The sequence below is a fragment of the Tenrec ecaudatus genome, chromosome 1 (assembly GCF_050624435.1).
Source record: "Tenrec ecaudatus isolate mTenEca1 chromosome 1, mTenEca1.hap1, whole genome shotgun sequence".
Lineage (NCBI taxonomy): Eukaryota > Metazoa > Chordata > Mammalia > Afrosoricida > Tenrecidae > Tenrec > Tenrec ecaudatus.
Window position 1 is genome coordinate 89,583,662 of NC_134530.1, and position 16,736 is coordinate 89,600,397.

The 16,736-nt window shown below is 36.0% G+C and overlaps 1 protein-coding gene across 7 annotated transcripts in view; it reads right to left on the bottom strand.

Moving 5' to 3' along the window:
• Positions 1-16,736, bottom strand: part of DOCK7 (dedicator of cytokinesis 7) — a 223,108-nt gene that overhangs the window by 135,563 nt on the left and 70,809 nt on the right. For all 7 annotated transcript variants that reach the window (XR_012785763.1, XM_075557038.1, XM_075557029.1 and 4 more), the window contains exons 13-14: positions 14,382-14,475; positions 13,643-13,805 (exon numbers count right to left, since the gene is read on the bottom strand). Coding sequence is in view for 6 of the 7 variants with exons in the window: in XM_075557038.1 (XP_075413153.1) it covers positions 13,643-13,805; positions 14,382-14,475 (257 nt within the window). In the remaining variant the exon portion in view is untranslated. The remainder of the gene's footprint in view (positions 1-13,642; positions 13,806-14,381; positions 14,476-16,736) is intronic.

The following is a 16,736-nucleotide window of genomic DNA, read 5'->3' on the forward strand; positions in this document are numbered from 1 at the left end:
CCTTAGTAATTCATATATATATATATATATATATATATATAGTTTATGTATGCAGATCATACAGAAATAATAGTTTTGTTCCAGAAAAGGACAAAAGAATAAAAGCAAAAATAGGCTATGATTGTCCAAGTCATCACCCCCAATTATCAAAATTTAGATTTTTAGCACCTGAATAGCAACTTTTTTTTAATGGTACCATTCAAAGGCAAATTAATTTGCTATTTAATATACCAACTGCTTCCTGTTTCAATTTTTCCCCAATTCATATACAATATATTTTGCTTTATGAATACTAAAATAATTGTCCTCTAATATAAAGCTCAAATGGAAAACTTGGTTGAAAAAAAAAAGAATGTTTCTTTCAAGTTTCACAAAATTGCTCCTTTTCTTCTTACTACTTTGCTATATGTATGCCAACTTTAGCAGTGACTCACTGTCAGATCTAGTGGTCTTTTAAAGTCACTAACTACTAATGACAATCTCCATGTCTCAAACTTCATCTTACGTACTAAGTCTTTTAAAATACTACTATACTATTTTCTACTCCTATTCAGTATTGCAGGCATAATCTTCAATCATCTCTTCAACACTGACCCTCAAGAAATATTGTCTTCTCTCATGAATTCATCTAATTTCCACAAATAAAGTTTCTAAATGTATATATGGATCTCAGTTCTCTCCGGTTCTCATTCTTACACTGCCTACCTGTAATGTCTTCTTTGATATCCTTTAACTCAAAACCAAATTCCGGGCCATCAAATCAATTCCGACTCATATCAACCCTACAGTTCAGGGAAGAACTGCTCACTATGGGTTTTATTAGACTGTGAATCTTCATGGAAGCAGACTGCCACATCTCTCTTGGTGGAGATGCTCCTGAGTCTGGACCACTAGCCTTTCAGTTAGCAGCCCAAAGGTGAAACCCAATGCACCAACAGAACTCCTTTTGATATCCTACACCCACTAAAACCCACTGCCATTGAGTGAGTCCTGACTCATAGAGACCCTATAAGTGGGTTCTAAGACTACTTATTTACAGAAGCAGACAGCTTCATCTGTGCTACCTCATGTCCTATGTAGTTTCCTCAAATTCAGAATCTCTGCTCTATCCTCTCACACCCTTCTCCATTATAAAGATGAATCGCCTTATCACCGAAACTTGAAAACCGAGAGACATTTCTTTTTTTTATTTTCCAAAAGACGTCTCTGACTTTTCACTTTGTAAACCAACTTTAATGCATCAACACCAAGTGTAATACAATCATTCTTCAAAATGCTCTCTAATCTTTAACTCCATTTCTACTGCCGAAAACTTAAACCCATATTTTACTAACAGTCCCCTATCTGGCCTTCTCATTTTACCTCTCGCCATCCTCAATCTTCCTAAAGCATACTTACAGTGACGACATACTATTTCAAGCATGTTTGCGGAAGAAGACTTGAGAGTTGTGGAAAATGAAAATACATCTTTACAAGTTCTAGAATAACAGACTGAAAGGCTCATCATACACACGAATTTCTTTTATAATCGTATCTAAATCTTACAGTTGAATTAAAATTGTTTTCTACTCCCACCAGAATCTGCTAAAAGGTCAAGCTCCTGTAAGGAGGACCATGACTAGCCTCTGGACGTGCACATTCCACACAGAGGGGCGTGCCATCATACGACTGCCGAGAGTTAGTCCCACACAACAAAACCCAAGTAGTCAACGTTCTCTCATATCTGATCCTATTCGCCTTACCCAAATACACTGCTGTAGTCCAAATGATCTAAATTAAATGTCCCCTCAATGCTTTCCTCAAGGAGCTCTGGAGGCACCACGGGTTCATTGTTAGCCTAACTACAATACAAGACTGGCAGCTCAAATTCACCAGTTGGTCTGCAGAACAGAGGAGGTCAGCTGCTCTCGGAAAGATTAAGTCTTGGAAACCCTGTGGTACAGTTCGACTCTATCCTCCAGGGTCACCATGAGGCAGAATCCAACTCGATGGTAGAGGATTCTATATTTGCTATACCACTAACCTAGAATGCTTCCCCACACGTTGATACTTGTATTTATTCAAATGTAAACACTAGCCCCTTCCTCACCCAACTGTAGTCTCCACACCTCAAATTTCACTCAGTAATTGAAAAATAAAGTGAGAAAAGTACTCTGCAAATCGTAAAAATTAAAGCTTTGAAAAATAATGAGGAAATCTAAGAGCATCAAAGTTAAGCTACTTGCTGGAAAATTTCTACACCAAGAGTTTATTCAGCAGCAGTATGTTAAAATTTATAAAATATACTCATTTCATATTTGTATCACTATTTTATTATTTTACAAATACATTATCATCCTAGAGCGAACTTATTTTCCTAATCTTTAATTCTTAATAGCACAACTCAGAAATCAATTTACTCTTATTACTCAAAAATATATTCTTTATATTTATGAAGTACTTACTATCTGCTTTCTTTATAAAATTTACTCAAAACTTGTATTCTTACATTGAATTTTATTTTAGAATAATCAAACTTCCTTGTTTTTTTCCTCATTACTAGCATCACAGAACTGCATGGCTATGTGTACTACACAGTGGTTGTGAAAACTGAAAAGAAGATGACCCAACAGCAGAGCCTTTAATCAAAGTCCAAAGTATCTTCATGGCAAACCAATTGGGAAAAAATTACTCAATTGCAGTGAAATGTGTATGTAGTTCAAGGTCATGAAAGTAGGATTAACAATCTCTCATAATAAGTCTTCATAAAATGTTTCAAACATTTTTTAAAAACTTAAAATACAAATAAGACCAAGTATTTCATTTTTAAAATGTTTTTCAAAATGTATAAGCTTAGCCTGACCAACATGTAACACAACAAAATATTTGCAACTATTTGAACTACAATCCTAAATAAAAAGTTATAATAATTTATCTTCAAAAAGTCATCAGGCATCAATTTCCATACCCAGTACGTGAAATAATAATAGTACATAATGACGGTAACAATCCCGAGCGCCAAGCCTTATCAACTTCCTGGAGTTTCTGTCTGTATCAAGTCAGATGCCGTATTTAAATGCTATCTGTTCTAAACAAATGTATATTCTTGGATCTTGGGCACCACTCTTCAAGTTCCTCTTAGACTGAGTAAGAATCTATGCAAATGCTTCCCTGTGAAAAATACTGTGATTCTCAGGTCCCCCAACCAGTTGCCTTGAATTAATTCCAAACAGTACAAGTGCTACCCGGGCTTTTCAATGGGTAGTTGTTCTGAAGTGATTACCAGACCCTGCTTTTCTGGGGCGAAGAAGCAAATTTCCAACCTTTCATTTAACAACCAAGATCCTTAAATACTTCTTCCAACCTGAAACTGAATGGCTATGTTAATAATTCTCAGCATAATCTATTGCTGCCAAGTCAATTCCAACTCAGAGTGACCTGTAGGTCAGAGGAGAAATGCCTCATGGAGCTTCTGAGACTGCACAAACATGGACATCGTCCTCCTGTACAGAACCACTGACCTTTAAGTCAGTCGCTAAGAGCTTAACCACTGAGCCCTCAAGACCTCTTCATTGTCAGGGCATGGGTACTAAACTGCCTTCCTCATGGTTTGCTCCTATCCCTGGAACTGTCCCCCTCCCCCAGCGGGATGATACAGCCCTGGGGTGAGGGGGGATGATACAACCCTCCCCCGTGGGGATGATCCAGCCCTGGTGGCACAGTGAGCTACACACGGGGCTGCTGACCACAGGATCAGCAGTTCAGATGAGGATTTCTACTCCTGGATAGAGTTACACTATCAGAAACCCACAGTAGAACTACCCTGTCCTGGAAATCAACTTGGTAATAAGGAGCTCGCTTTTCATTTGTCTAGGACGATGACATAAGACTTCCTCAACTTCAGTCCAAACCCCTAACTAAAAACTACTAAATGGCTATGTCATATTTAGGAGGAGAGCTCTCAATTCAACAATGTCTGTAGTTAACCTAGAACCAAGTGGCATATCTTTAGCAAAACCAGAAACGGCAGTATCCATAACAATAGCCTAAGAAATTAATGAGAAATGACAGACCAATACTCTTTAAATTCGAAGATCATAAATTTGAATAATGGGGAAAAATTTTTAAACCTCCTTAATTATTCCTAATGTTCAGTCAAAATTTAGATTTCTTGAAATTATGAATACAGGAAAAGAAACAGTAGTATTAACAGTACTTGAGGCTATACTGCACAGGCATAAATCATTTTCCTATAACCCCTTCCATAATACACCAAAAAGAAGGATTTTGTAGATAGCTCAGACTATTGTTCATGCTTTTTACTTGGAAAACGTACTATTTTTTAGATCTGCAGCCAGATCGTGTTAACTCATTAATAAATACAGATATCACAACTTGGTTCAATGATTATTTGGTATTACTCATTCAATGTTTTCTTTTCCTTTTATTCATTCAATATACTTTCTTTTAACATTTCTTATGCTTTAATTTTATCAATTTGAAGCAGCTACTTCAAAACGTAAGATCATAATTCATGTAATTGCTAATGGGTGCCATGGTAAAAACAAACACTATCGTTGCAAAAGGAGACCTACCATTATATAATAACTTAGTTTAAGAAACATGGCTTTCATGTCAGTATAGAAACAGCATATGTCTGTCTGTTTTCACCAAACTGTTTGTAGAACAAAAATTGGAGGGAAAATAAATCCAGTGTACCTAATAAACTTATGGAAGTACTTCAAGAGAAAAGTGATATATGATAAAGTTATAAAGAGATAATAAAACACTTGAACTGTTATTGCCGCAAATATATTTTGTTTGTTTGTTTTAAAAATCATTTTATTGGGTACTCATACAATTCTTATCACAATCCATAAATACATCCATTGTGTCAAGCACATTTGTACATTTGTTGCCATCATCACTCTCAAAACATTTGCTTTTTACTTGAGCCCTTAATATCAGATCCTCATTTTTCGCCCTCCCTCCCCACTCTCTCTCCCTTATGAACCCTTCATAATTCATAATTATTTTGTCTTATCTTATACTATCCTACATCTCCATTCACCCACTTTTCTGCTGTCCATCCCCCAGGGAGGGGTTATATGTAGATCCTTGTAATCAGTTCCCCCTTTCTACCCCACCTTCTCAGGAATCGTCACTCTCACCACTGGTCCTGAAGGGGTCATCTACTGCAAATACTTTTAAAGTCCTTACCGGTTAGAGATATAAACTAAAGGCTTTATAAGGGACGTTGTCCAAGCTTTATATTAAAATATTATCAAAACAAATAAAGAGATAAATAAAATAGGGAAAGCAGATGATACCAGAATGACAAGGGTTAATTTTCCATTCTTTCCAAAGTTTTATATATTTAGTAATTTTCTGTAATAGAATGTTTAAAATTATATTCAAATTAATGTACACATAAGTGATTTAGTTTAGAGTATTAAATGTATGGGTACATAATCCTAAAGGCTAAGGTCCAAATCAAAACCAATTATATTGTTTCACTTTGTTCCTCTCAGAAATAGTCATGAGATCTGACCCACTAAATTCATTATTACATTTTTAGTGGCACCATATTGTTAGATCATTCCAAAACTGAATAAAAAAATAAAGATACAAAAGTTCAATAGGTGATTACAACTTAGGCTACTGTTGGGTAAAAAGCTAACCCAAGAAATAACAATACTGCCAAGAATATCATGTGCTTTGTGACAGAACTCTTAACACTGATGTCAGTATACCTAAGTATTTGCTTATTTAGATGAACCTTGACCTATTACAGCTAAAATGAGCAGGCATGGTCATGTAACATTTAGGAACACCAGTGACAGTACACACATTCTATTAACTAACTTTCAAATGGCTCTGTGTATTTCATAAAGGATGGTTTCCTCAACAAGGATTTTTTTATTTCACGAGCTTAATTAACAATTGTGCTATTCATTTTTCTATTATACTCTGTTAACAACAATAAATATTCTCTTGGCAAAGCAAACATTCAATATAAATAAACTCTATGTTTGGCTTTATGTCGTTCATTTCCTAATTATGAGAAGCTACCATTTATTTACCTGTATGCCCCCACAAACCCCACTGAGTAGTTTAAAACCGAGGCCCTCCTGAGTCAATCCTATATAAGAAATCATTAGCAACCAAGTATGAAAATGATTGGGTTTTTAAATATGCAAATGTTAATTAGCTTTAGTTGCAGCTTAAGTCACAAATTGCCAAACAGGGATTTGCGGATTCTCGATTATGTTGGAGCCCCCAGAGGAGACCAGCGCAGGCCACCTGTGCTTCACTGGGCTGTGTGGTCGCTATGCGTCAGAACCAACCTGAAGGCACCGAGCAACAATGCTTTAAAAGACAGGTGTTCGTAAATCGTTGCCAAGCAAATCTTTCTAAGAAAGCTGAGTGTACTGCAAAGTATCCCATGAGGAAAGAATTAAAATTGTATGAAAAATGAAGATTTAGAACAGACTCGATTGAAGCAAACATTTTGGAAAAAGAACTCTTTTGAAACCAACAGCTTCATATTAACAGTTTGCTTCCAATTTTCAGGGGTTTATTAGAAAAAATAACGAAAGCTTTCTAAAAGGTAGTACTTTAATTTAATTTGTTTTTATTAAATAAATTTAAAGTTTTTGAAAACACTTGTTTATTATTAATTTACAGCTGAAGTTATATATTTATTTACATAAAAGGATTAAATTACTAGTTTCTTTATATTAAAATCAGAAGCTCCAGAGTCTATGTGTCTTCTATAAAACAGGGACACTCATATTGGTTACATGTGCAGCTCATGAGATCATCACCACACAGAAGCCTACAAAAGTCCTAGTGTCAGCTTTATTCTACTTTTTAATATCATTCACTGGGGAAATGTACACATACAGATTTATATAATGATCACTGTTGTGCATTACCAGACATTTCAGCTTATCCTAAAATACTCTTTGGTAATAATCTCTTTCAGGAGAATTCCAGACTAGTCTCAAGGAATTGGGGACTGGTGATGCCCCAAAAGCCCAACTCTTCCATGATGCTATTCAGCTCCATTTTCCCCATCCCTTCCTTGAGCTTCTTTCTGAGAAATCGCGGCTTCTCAAAGAAACTCAAGCAAGTTTAAGAAAACGTCTGATGTAGTGGGGAGTGCTGTTCAGTTTAAAAATCCAAAGGCCAGGCAGCAGTAAGCCAGATACTAGGTACAGAAGACACACTCCACTCTTGCCAGTGACGAGATCATAAACCCTACTTCTAAAAAGAAATCTCATTTTATACACAACTGGATGGCAATGCAGGGAATCCTACATACAATTACTCGCAGGTGAATCCTATCAGTATTTCCCCCTCTATTCTGTGCAGATCCATTCCAGGGAAGGTCCCTTGGCTACGCTGAGCACCAACAGTGCAATAGTATATAACGCTGCAGCTTTTCAGTGATACCCAAACATAAAAATCTGTATTATATTTGTATTTTAGGCACAACAACCTGATGCCTCTGGCAGGATGTTTCCAGCAGGCACTGGCCTCCTGCTAACCTTCATCAGCTTGGCTTTCTTAAAGGCTACTCCAGACGCAGCTTGCCTGTCACCTGTAGCATATCATTCCTTACATTCATTACAAATAACAGAAACTAAACTCATTGCCTGAGGTCAATGCTGACTCATAACAACCTTAGAGGACATAGGAGAGCTGCCGCTGGGAGTTTCTGAGATTCTAACTCTTCGTGAGAGTAGAAATCTGTCTTTCTCTTGCAGAACAAGAGAACTACGACCTTGCCGATCACAGCCAAACTGATAACCACTACACCACCAGCGCTCCTGTAACCAAGACATCCATTAAACAAAGAGTGTAGCCTAATTCATACCCTCCACTATCACTAGATCTGCACTGCAAGCTCTTCCCCTTCCTGAGCAGATGCTGCCCTCCAGCATGGGGACTACAGCCACAGGTGTTATGAAGTTCAGAATGGTCGAATAACCTATTGGCCTAGCAAACGGTGCTGCAAACAACCAATCAGCATGCTTGTAACCGTCACTAAGACTGAAAACCAACTTGATAGCAATTAACAAGTAAAATAAGCAACCTATGTGATTTGGTTTTTCAGATTCCGTGGCCATTGAAGGCCCAAATAATAATGCAAATTAGGCCAATATTGACTTTGGTAACTTCTCTTTTAAATCATTCTTTTATTCAATTATACTTACAAAGCCCAGCACTGTCATGTTTTCTAAACAAACCTCTCTCAAGTTGTGCAATGCATGGGTAAATGTAATCTAATAAAGGCAATGATATCATTAATGATTAGCCTTTATCAGGGATATCACCAGATGGATCGTGGCTGAAAGCAGGGAAAACAGAAAGATGTGGACCTGTGTTTTATTGACTGAGGTAAGGCATGTGAATGTGTGGATCAGTACAAACTCTGGATAACCTTGAGAAAAACAGGGATTCAGAGCACTTCGTTGGGCTCGTGCAAACACTGTGCATGGATCAAGAGTGAGCTGTGCAGACAGGGCAAGGGAATACTGAGAAAGGGTGCATAAGGGCTGTATCATCTCACCATACGTATTCAACCTGTACACTAAGGAAATCATCACCAAAGCGGAACAGAATGCATTAGGAGGGGATGAAGGCTTGTTAACCTGCGATTCACAGATGGCACAACCTTATTTACTGAAAGTGAGGACTTGACGCTTACCTTATTAGGTTGCTTGACACTAGAGAACCTCTAAATCTATTTTGTCTCTGTGAATTCACCTATGCAAGGTACTTCATATAAGTGGAATTGTACAACCATTCTACTTTTGTGTCTGGCATATTTCACTTAAAATAATGATTTTATGTCTCATCATACTGTAACACATATTAAACCTTTATTGGCTTTTGTGGTTGAAAATATAGTTTTATCAATTTAACTCTCGATGGACATTGGGTCATTGTCAGCATTTAGTTACTGTGAATAATGCTGCCATGAACAATGATGTATACCTATTCCTTTGAGGCTCTGCTTTCGATTGCTTTACGTATGTACCTAGCAGTGGGATTGGTGGGTCATATAATAATTCTCCACTTAACTTTATGAGGAACTACTAACCCGTTATCCAGAGTCCCTGCACCATTTTACATTCCCACCAAGATAAACAAGGGCTCCAATGTCTCTACACGTTTGCTAGCAATTGTTATGTTTCAGTGTTTCTGATAACACTCATCTAAGTGAAGGTGAAGTGGCACAGTACTGCTATTTCCATCTAATTGTTAATAATGGATATTTTTTCATTATACTTACTAAACACCTATAGGTCCTCTTTTGAGATATATCTATTAATTTACAACTTCAAATTGGTACCTAGCAAAACTATCAATGCTGAACTGAGGGGAGAAGAGCCTATCAGAAGATCTCGAAAGAGTTCACTTATTGTGGAGTTGTTAAGTTCTTTGTATATTTATAATACTGACACTATCAAATACATAAATACAAGTATTGTGTTCCACTGTGTTGTCTCTTCATTTTCTTGATAGTGTCCCTTTGATTCGCCAATGTTTTAATTTTGATGATGTCCAACCTATCCTTTTTTTCTTATTTGTGCTTTTGATATCACATCTAAGAATCTGTTACCAAATCTAAGGCGTAAAGATTTAGCCCTTTGTTTTCTTCTAAGAATTTGATAATTTTAGCATTAATATTTAAATCATTGAACCATTTTGAGATCAATTTTGGATACGGTACAAGCTGGATTTAACATCATTTTCTGTAAGTGAAAATACAGTTGTATTCTCTATTGATTGAGAAAATGTGCTGTTGATTGAGAAACTCGTCATTTGCCATTGAACAATATTGATACCTTGGTCAAATATCAATCAGCTATAGAAAAATGAGTTCATTTCTGAAATCACAATTCCATTTTTATGCGAGTACCAATCTGTTATTACTGTGGATTCATAAAAACTCGAAAATTCAGAAAGTATACCGTATATACTCAGGTATAAGCCGATCTGAGTATAAGCAGAGGCACCTAATTTTACCACAAAACTGCATAAAAAAATGTATTAAAAAACTCGGCTTATACACGAATATATACTGTAAATACTCCAGCAACTTTGTCATTGTTTTATTATTGTTCTGGTTGGGGAAACTCCTTGCAATTCCATATAAATTTGTGAATAAGCTGTCCCATCTCTGGAAAAGTCTATCAATATTTTGGCACTGAATATATTGACCATTTTGAATATAGGCTATCTTTCCATTTATTTAGGTATTTTAAAATTCTTTCAGTAATTTTTTTGTAGTTTTCAGTACACAACTCCATCCCCTTGATCAGCTCATTCCTAGAAATTTTATTCGAGTGCTTTTGTAAATGACATTTTTTCTGAATTTGCTTTTCAAATTGCTTATTGCTAGCATATAAACACTAATTTTTCTGTGTTAAACTTGTAATTTGCAACTTTGCTGCATTCATTTAAGAGGGTAAACCAAAAAGTACCACTACTAGGGTTCCAGTTTATACATTAACACAAAATGTATTTAAACATCTCTGTAATTAGATGTCTACAGAAAATTCTATCAGTGATATACTTATCTAAATCTCATTACAGTGACTTCCAAAAAAAGTGTATTTTTTGTGCCTTGGAGGGAAAACACAAATTTGAAGTGAAAGATAAAAACTCAACCCTACCACATACCAATTCTTTTTGAAACCATATAGTATTTTTGTTTCATTAGAATGACTGTCTCTTGACCCACATACTGATTCCACATGAACACAATTACGTATTCAGAAATTCCCATTCTTCAGTTAGCCATAACTTTTATGATACACGCAGATGCCTACTCGGTCAATAAAACATAATTCAACATCTTTTTGGATATATTTTTTCATTCTTTGCTCATTAAAATAAGTATTTAATTGTGTCTTCTATATGCTAGGATACGAGTAAATGGTAGAAATAGAATCATAAAAATAAATCACTGTTCTTTAATTATATTCAAATAAGGAAGACAAAAGGCAATCACAGTTCATAATGACATGAAATAAACAGTAGAACAATGAATGCAAAGAAGAGTAAGGAACTGGAGGAAAGAAGCAGTAGACCTTATAAATTAAGGTGCTAAAGCTCGAGCTCTCCGGTACTTGATATTTATGCAGACACAGGTCTAAATAAGTAGCCCGGGTAGCTACTAGCATTTGAACTGTGGCTATCCTGAACTGAGATGTACTGTAAGTATAAGGCACATACCAGGCGTTGAGGTCTTTCAATAGAAGAGTTCCTGTTAAAGTAAAAGGAAATAGAGGAAAGCACAAGGAGGCAAAGGGCATTTCTAGAGGTCTAAATACAGGCATGCTACATATGTAAATATATTTATATACGATGGTGGGGAAATAGATCTACGTGCATATATGTATAGGTTTAGTATTAAGGCACCAGATGGACATTGGACCTCCACTCAAGTACTTCCTCAATGCAAGAACATGTTCTATTAAATTCGCATTCCATGATGCATACCTTCCCGACACGATCACTGAAAAAAATGTTTACATAAGCAAATGTGATGAAGAAAGCTGATGGTGCCCGTTATCAAAAGATATAGCGTCTGGGGTCTTAAAGGCTTGCAGGTAAACAAGCAGCCATCTACCTCAGAAGCAACAAAGTCCACATGGAAGAAGCAAACCAGCCTATGTGACCACGAGGTGTAGAAGGGATCAGGCATCAGGCATCAAAGAACAAAAAATAATTTCAGTGGGTGCTCACCTTCCCGATATTATCACTGAAGACAAATGTGTGCATAGCAAAGGTGGTGAAGGAAGCTGATGGTGCCTGGCTATCAAAAGATGTAGCATCTGGGGTCTAAAAGGCTTAAATATAAACAAGCGATCATCTAGCTCAGAAGCAACAAAGCCCACATGAAAGAAGCACCCAGCCTGTGTGATCCTGGGGTGACGAAGGGATAAGGTACCAGGGATCTAAGAACAAAAAAATCATAATCATTCTAAATGAGGGTGAGTTCAGAGTAGAGACTCAAAGCCCATCTGTAGGCAACTGGACACCCCCTTACAGAAGGGTCGCAAGGAGAAGACGAGCCAGTCAGGGTGAAGGGTAGCAAAGATGAAACATACAACTTTCCTGTAGTTCTTAAATTCTTTCACCACCACCACCCCCACTAGCATGATCCCAATTCTATCTTACAAATCTGGCTAGACCAGAGGATGTACACTGGGACAGATAGGAACTGGAAACACAGGGAATCCAGGACAGATGATCCCTTCAGGACCAGTGGTGAGAGTGGTGATACCTGGAGGGTGGTGGGAAGGTGGGGTAGAAAGGGGGAACCAATTACAAGGATCTACATATAACCTCCTCCGTGGGGGACAGACAACAGAAAAGTGGGTGAAGGGAGACATTGGACAGAGTAAGATATGACAAAACAATAATAATTTATAAATTATCAAAGGTTCATGAGGGAGTGAGGAGCGGGGAGGAAGAGGGTGAAATGAGCTGATATCAAGGGTTCAAGTAGAAAGCAAATGTTTTGAGAGTGATGATGGCAACAAATGTACAAATGTGCTCGACACAATAGATGTATGTAAGGATTGTGCTAAGAGTTGTATGAGCCCCCAATAAAAATGATTTAATTAAAAAAAAGAGTTCCTATCAATAATTTTTCACCTTTCTTATAACTTAAAATGATTGTTTCTTCTTACTTTTTAATATGACATCTAACAATGTTTATATAATTCTCATTAATTACATTTCTATAACACAGTGCTGATCTAGATGATGGAGATTTACACTACACTTTTAAAAATAGAAATAGTACGTATTGAATTCGAAAATCAACAAAATTAGCTGGCAGAGGAAATGCAAGGGATAAGGAAATAAATCATTACGACATCGACAACTTTGACCTGAAGAACAGGGCAAATGTTGCTGAAATATACTGGCTTAGGAAAGTCCACAATGAAAATCAAGAGTTCTCTTTTAGAATCTCATGTTTGAGCTACCCTGTTGGTTATATAAAAGACATTTCAATTTAATTTTCAGCATTCACAAAGCAAGGGAATACTGTTCATTAGAATATATAAATGATCCTCTTGGAGTTGCATAATGTTCAACCTGAAAAGTTGTACCCAAAAGCTCTGTATCTAGAGCTCTCTATGTAGTATATATTCAACAGATTTAAATATTATTATAATTACAATGTAGGAATATAAATGAGTCATATGTAATGCTAGATTTTGCAAAACATCTACATTTGAAGTAATATGGCAGAGTAATTAGGGGTTCCAGTGTTTTAATTCAACTGAGCAGGAATCAAATACTATCTTCACCACACTCAACTTGTTAAGCACAACAAAATTTGTAACCTTTCTAGGTCTCAGTTCATGCACCTCTAAAATGTAGGTAACACCTATGTCATATTATAAGGATTAAATAAGATAATGTATAGAACAAAATTAATATTCTACCAGGAACACAGTAAATATTTAATATAAGACACCTAGTAATAAAATTAAATTGTATGGTAATAAATTAAATCAATAACAAAATCACTTAAGATGTTTAGAGATTTTCATTCCAGTTCTACTATAATATTAGAATATCTGTCATTTTATTTGGCAATTCTCAAAAATTAAAATATCTATCTTACCTGTAAGTAGTGTTTGGAACATAGACATCTCTAGCAGGAAATTCCAAAATTTCTCTGGTAGGTCTAACTCTACTATCAGGGTAAAGTTTTACTTGAAGCAGCTCTGGAGTTAGGCAATAATGGGGATTTTCAGGTGCTGGAGAAATGTCTATTTTGAGCTGAGCTGCATATTAAAACATAATATTATAAAGACAGTATAAATATAACAAAAATCCATGTTAAAAGTTTTAATGACTATTTGATCCTATTTTTACTAATAATGCTAAAGAAACCAATTCACTTTTGTCTTAGACTCCTAAGTTATTTCATTTTACAAGTCTCAAATCTGTAAAATGACTGATACAGACATAAATAAATTACTGAATGAATGAATGGAAATACAGGAAAGCAAAATAAACTGCAGGGTAGAGGTAATGAAAGAAACAGAGGGAGGAATTCACCCTTGGAATAAGTAAACATTTCAAAAGTTAAATTGTTTCAAAGGTTAAATATAAGCATGATCAACTAAAAATAGTTTTACCCTGGAATTATTTTCTCTGACATACAGTACTCAAATTATCAATGATCTTGAAAGTCGTAGCCAAACTGCTAAACCACATAATAGAAAAGTAAATAAAACGATTGACAAGACATTGGTGATGAACATAGCAGCCAGATAAAGAAAATGAACACATAATTATAGACATTATATTTGCCATGGTGACAGTTTTAATCATGTCTAGTTAGCATTTAAAATTACCTGTAATAGGTCTTAGTCGCCGCAAGACAGAAGATGGCCTCCTCATATCAGCAAGGAATTTGTACAAATCTTCATCACTTAGGCGATCTCCTTCCTGGTTTCATAGGTACAGGAAGAAGTAGTAAATAAAAGAAACACAGGGGGCTTAAAATGAATTTACATTCCCTTTTTATAATTATGCCTATCTTCCTACAATTTGGTCAGAATTTTTAAATAGTTAAATTAACATAATTATATCTTAGTTTACTTCGCTATCCAAGTTTAACAAAATTGACAATGTAGTATCTGTTTTTTAAAAGCATACACTGACCTTAAAAATCCAATACCAAACCCAATGCCATCGAGTTGATTCCAACTCATAGCAACTCGATGACACTGTTGTGACCCAATGGCTCTCCCAGGCTGTCGATCAACAGGGAAGCCGACTTCTGTATCTTTTTCCCATGAAATGACTGGTGGGTTTAAACAACCAATCATTTGGTCGGAAGCCAAATGCTTGCAACAGTGCCCCACTGGGACCCTTAAGGATTTACTTGCTGCCTCATTGGAATGCCTGTAAGGTCCCTGAGACTCCCCTAAAACCGAGCAAAAACATCCAAGCGAAAGGCACCGAAAGGAAAAATGATGACAGCAAGCTCATTTAAAAACATGTGACAGCCTAATAAACTTCTTACAATTGATTTCATGTGTCTATTTCAATGTAATTTCACAAAATTAAAGGGAAGCACATCAAATGCAAAATTCTTGATTAAATAAACACTCATGAAAGAAAAGCATAAGTACCCTGATACTGACGCCAGAAAGAAAACACCTCCAGTCCGTCAGTGAGAAAGAATGAGCCACGATTGGTTAGCGTAGGCTTTCAATTTAATGTTCGCATTTTCCTCTTTGCTTACAGCTAAATTAACTGGGAACTTACTGACATCATTCTTTTACTCAAGAGTTAGTATTTAGACTTATTCTCGTGCTTATGTTCAAGTGTTTAATGTTCATAAATGTTTGTCTTCCTTGTTAATGAACATATGTAGGCCTATGAGCTCCCCCTCCAGTCGTTATCACAAATGTTCACTAGTATGCTTCTAAGGAAATGAAACTGATTTCTTCTATCGTATTATTATTACATAATTTATGATTTTTAGAAGCATTATTTTTAACTCCCCAGTGATATTAATACTTTAAAATACAATTAATTTTACTGATCATGGTTCTAGAATGTCATCATTAAGACTTTCCTTCATAATTATAATAAATGTTCTATCAGTTGTTAAAACAGGATATTCTCTCTTTTGAGGTACAGAATTAATACACATCTTCGATGGAATACTTTAATACCATTGGCCATAAGAAAACATTCTTACCACTTCAGATGCTTATCAACTACTTTATTTCCATTTGATTTTCTCAGAAGAGATGTACATAAATGTTACTTGAAACAGTGAAGAGAGTTTCAAGTATATTGCTATCTGCCAATTGCTAGTACCTATTAGTGCACTCAAACCTTGCCCTCTCAAGTTGTAAGTATTTATGTAAATCAGGAATTCCTCCCTTTATTTAGAATGACAGCTGATGAATGTCTCAGAAGATGAACTTGGGGTTAATTTTTTTTTTTTACAGTTTTACTGGAAACCAATTCACAAATCATACAATTCAATAGTTCAATCAACACCACAATCAATTTCATAACACGTTCTTCTTTCTTTGGCTCATTGGTGTTAGCTCCCATGTTCCCAGGCGCCGGTGTGCCACTGTCCCAACACCAGTCTGCATGCTGCTGTGGAGACAGGGGTGTCGGACGTTTTCCATCAGTTGACTCTAAATCAGTGCTTCCCAAAAGGGCGATAGCGCCCCTCGGAGAGTGTGGGAGTGATCCAAGAGGATGCCAATGCGGATACCTACACTTTGTCCTGGATTATGGGCTGTAGTAAAAGGCTTTTTTCATTGTTCAGGGGGGCACTGGGTTAATTCTTAATGTGGTCCAAAACATGTAACGTTTTTTTAATGCTAACATAAGTTATTCCTATTTTTTGTTGGGTTCCAATCATCTAGCCACTTAAAACAGACATATACTTTTCTGATGAATTTGTACTATGAAATCAATTTTATACAATAATCCAGTATTAACATATATATGCATGGGCACAAACAACTAAAGTGAAAATACAAAAAGGTACACTCAAATATTTACCATTGTGATGGCAATCCAATATTATTTACTTTACAGCCTGTCTTACTCTAGCATAATCTGATTTCCTTACTAATGTATGTTGTTAGGTGACATCGAGTTAGATCCAGCTCACAGCAACCCTATGCACAGTATAACAAAAGACTACACAGTCCTGCACCATCCTCGCAATT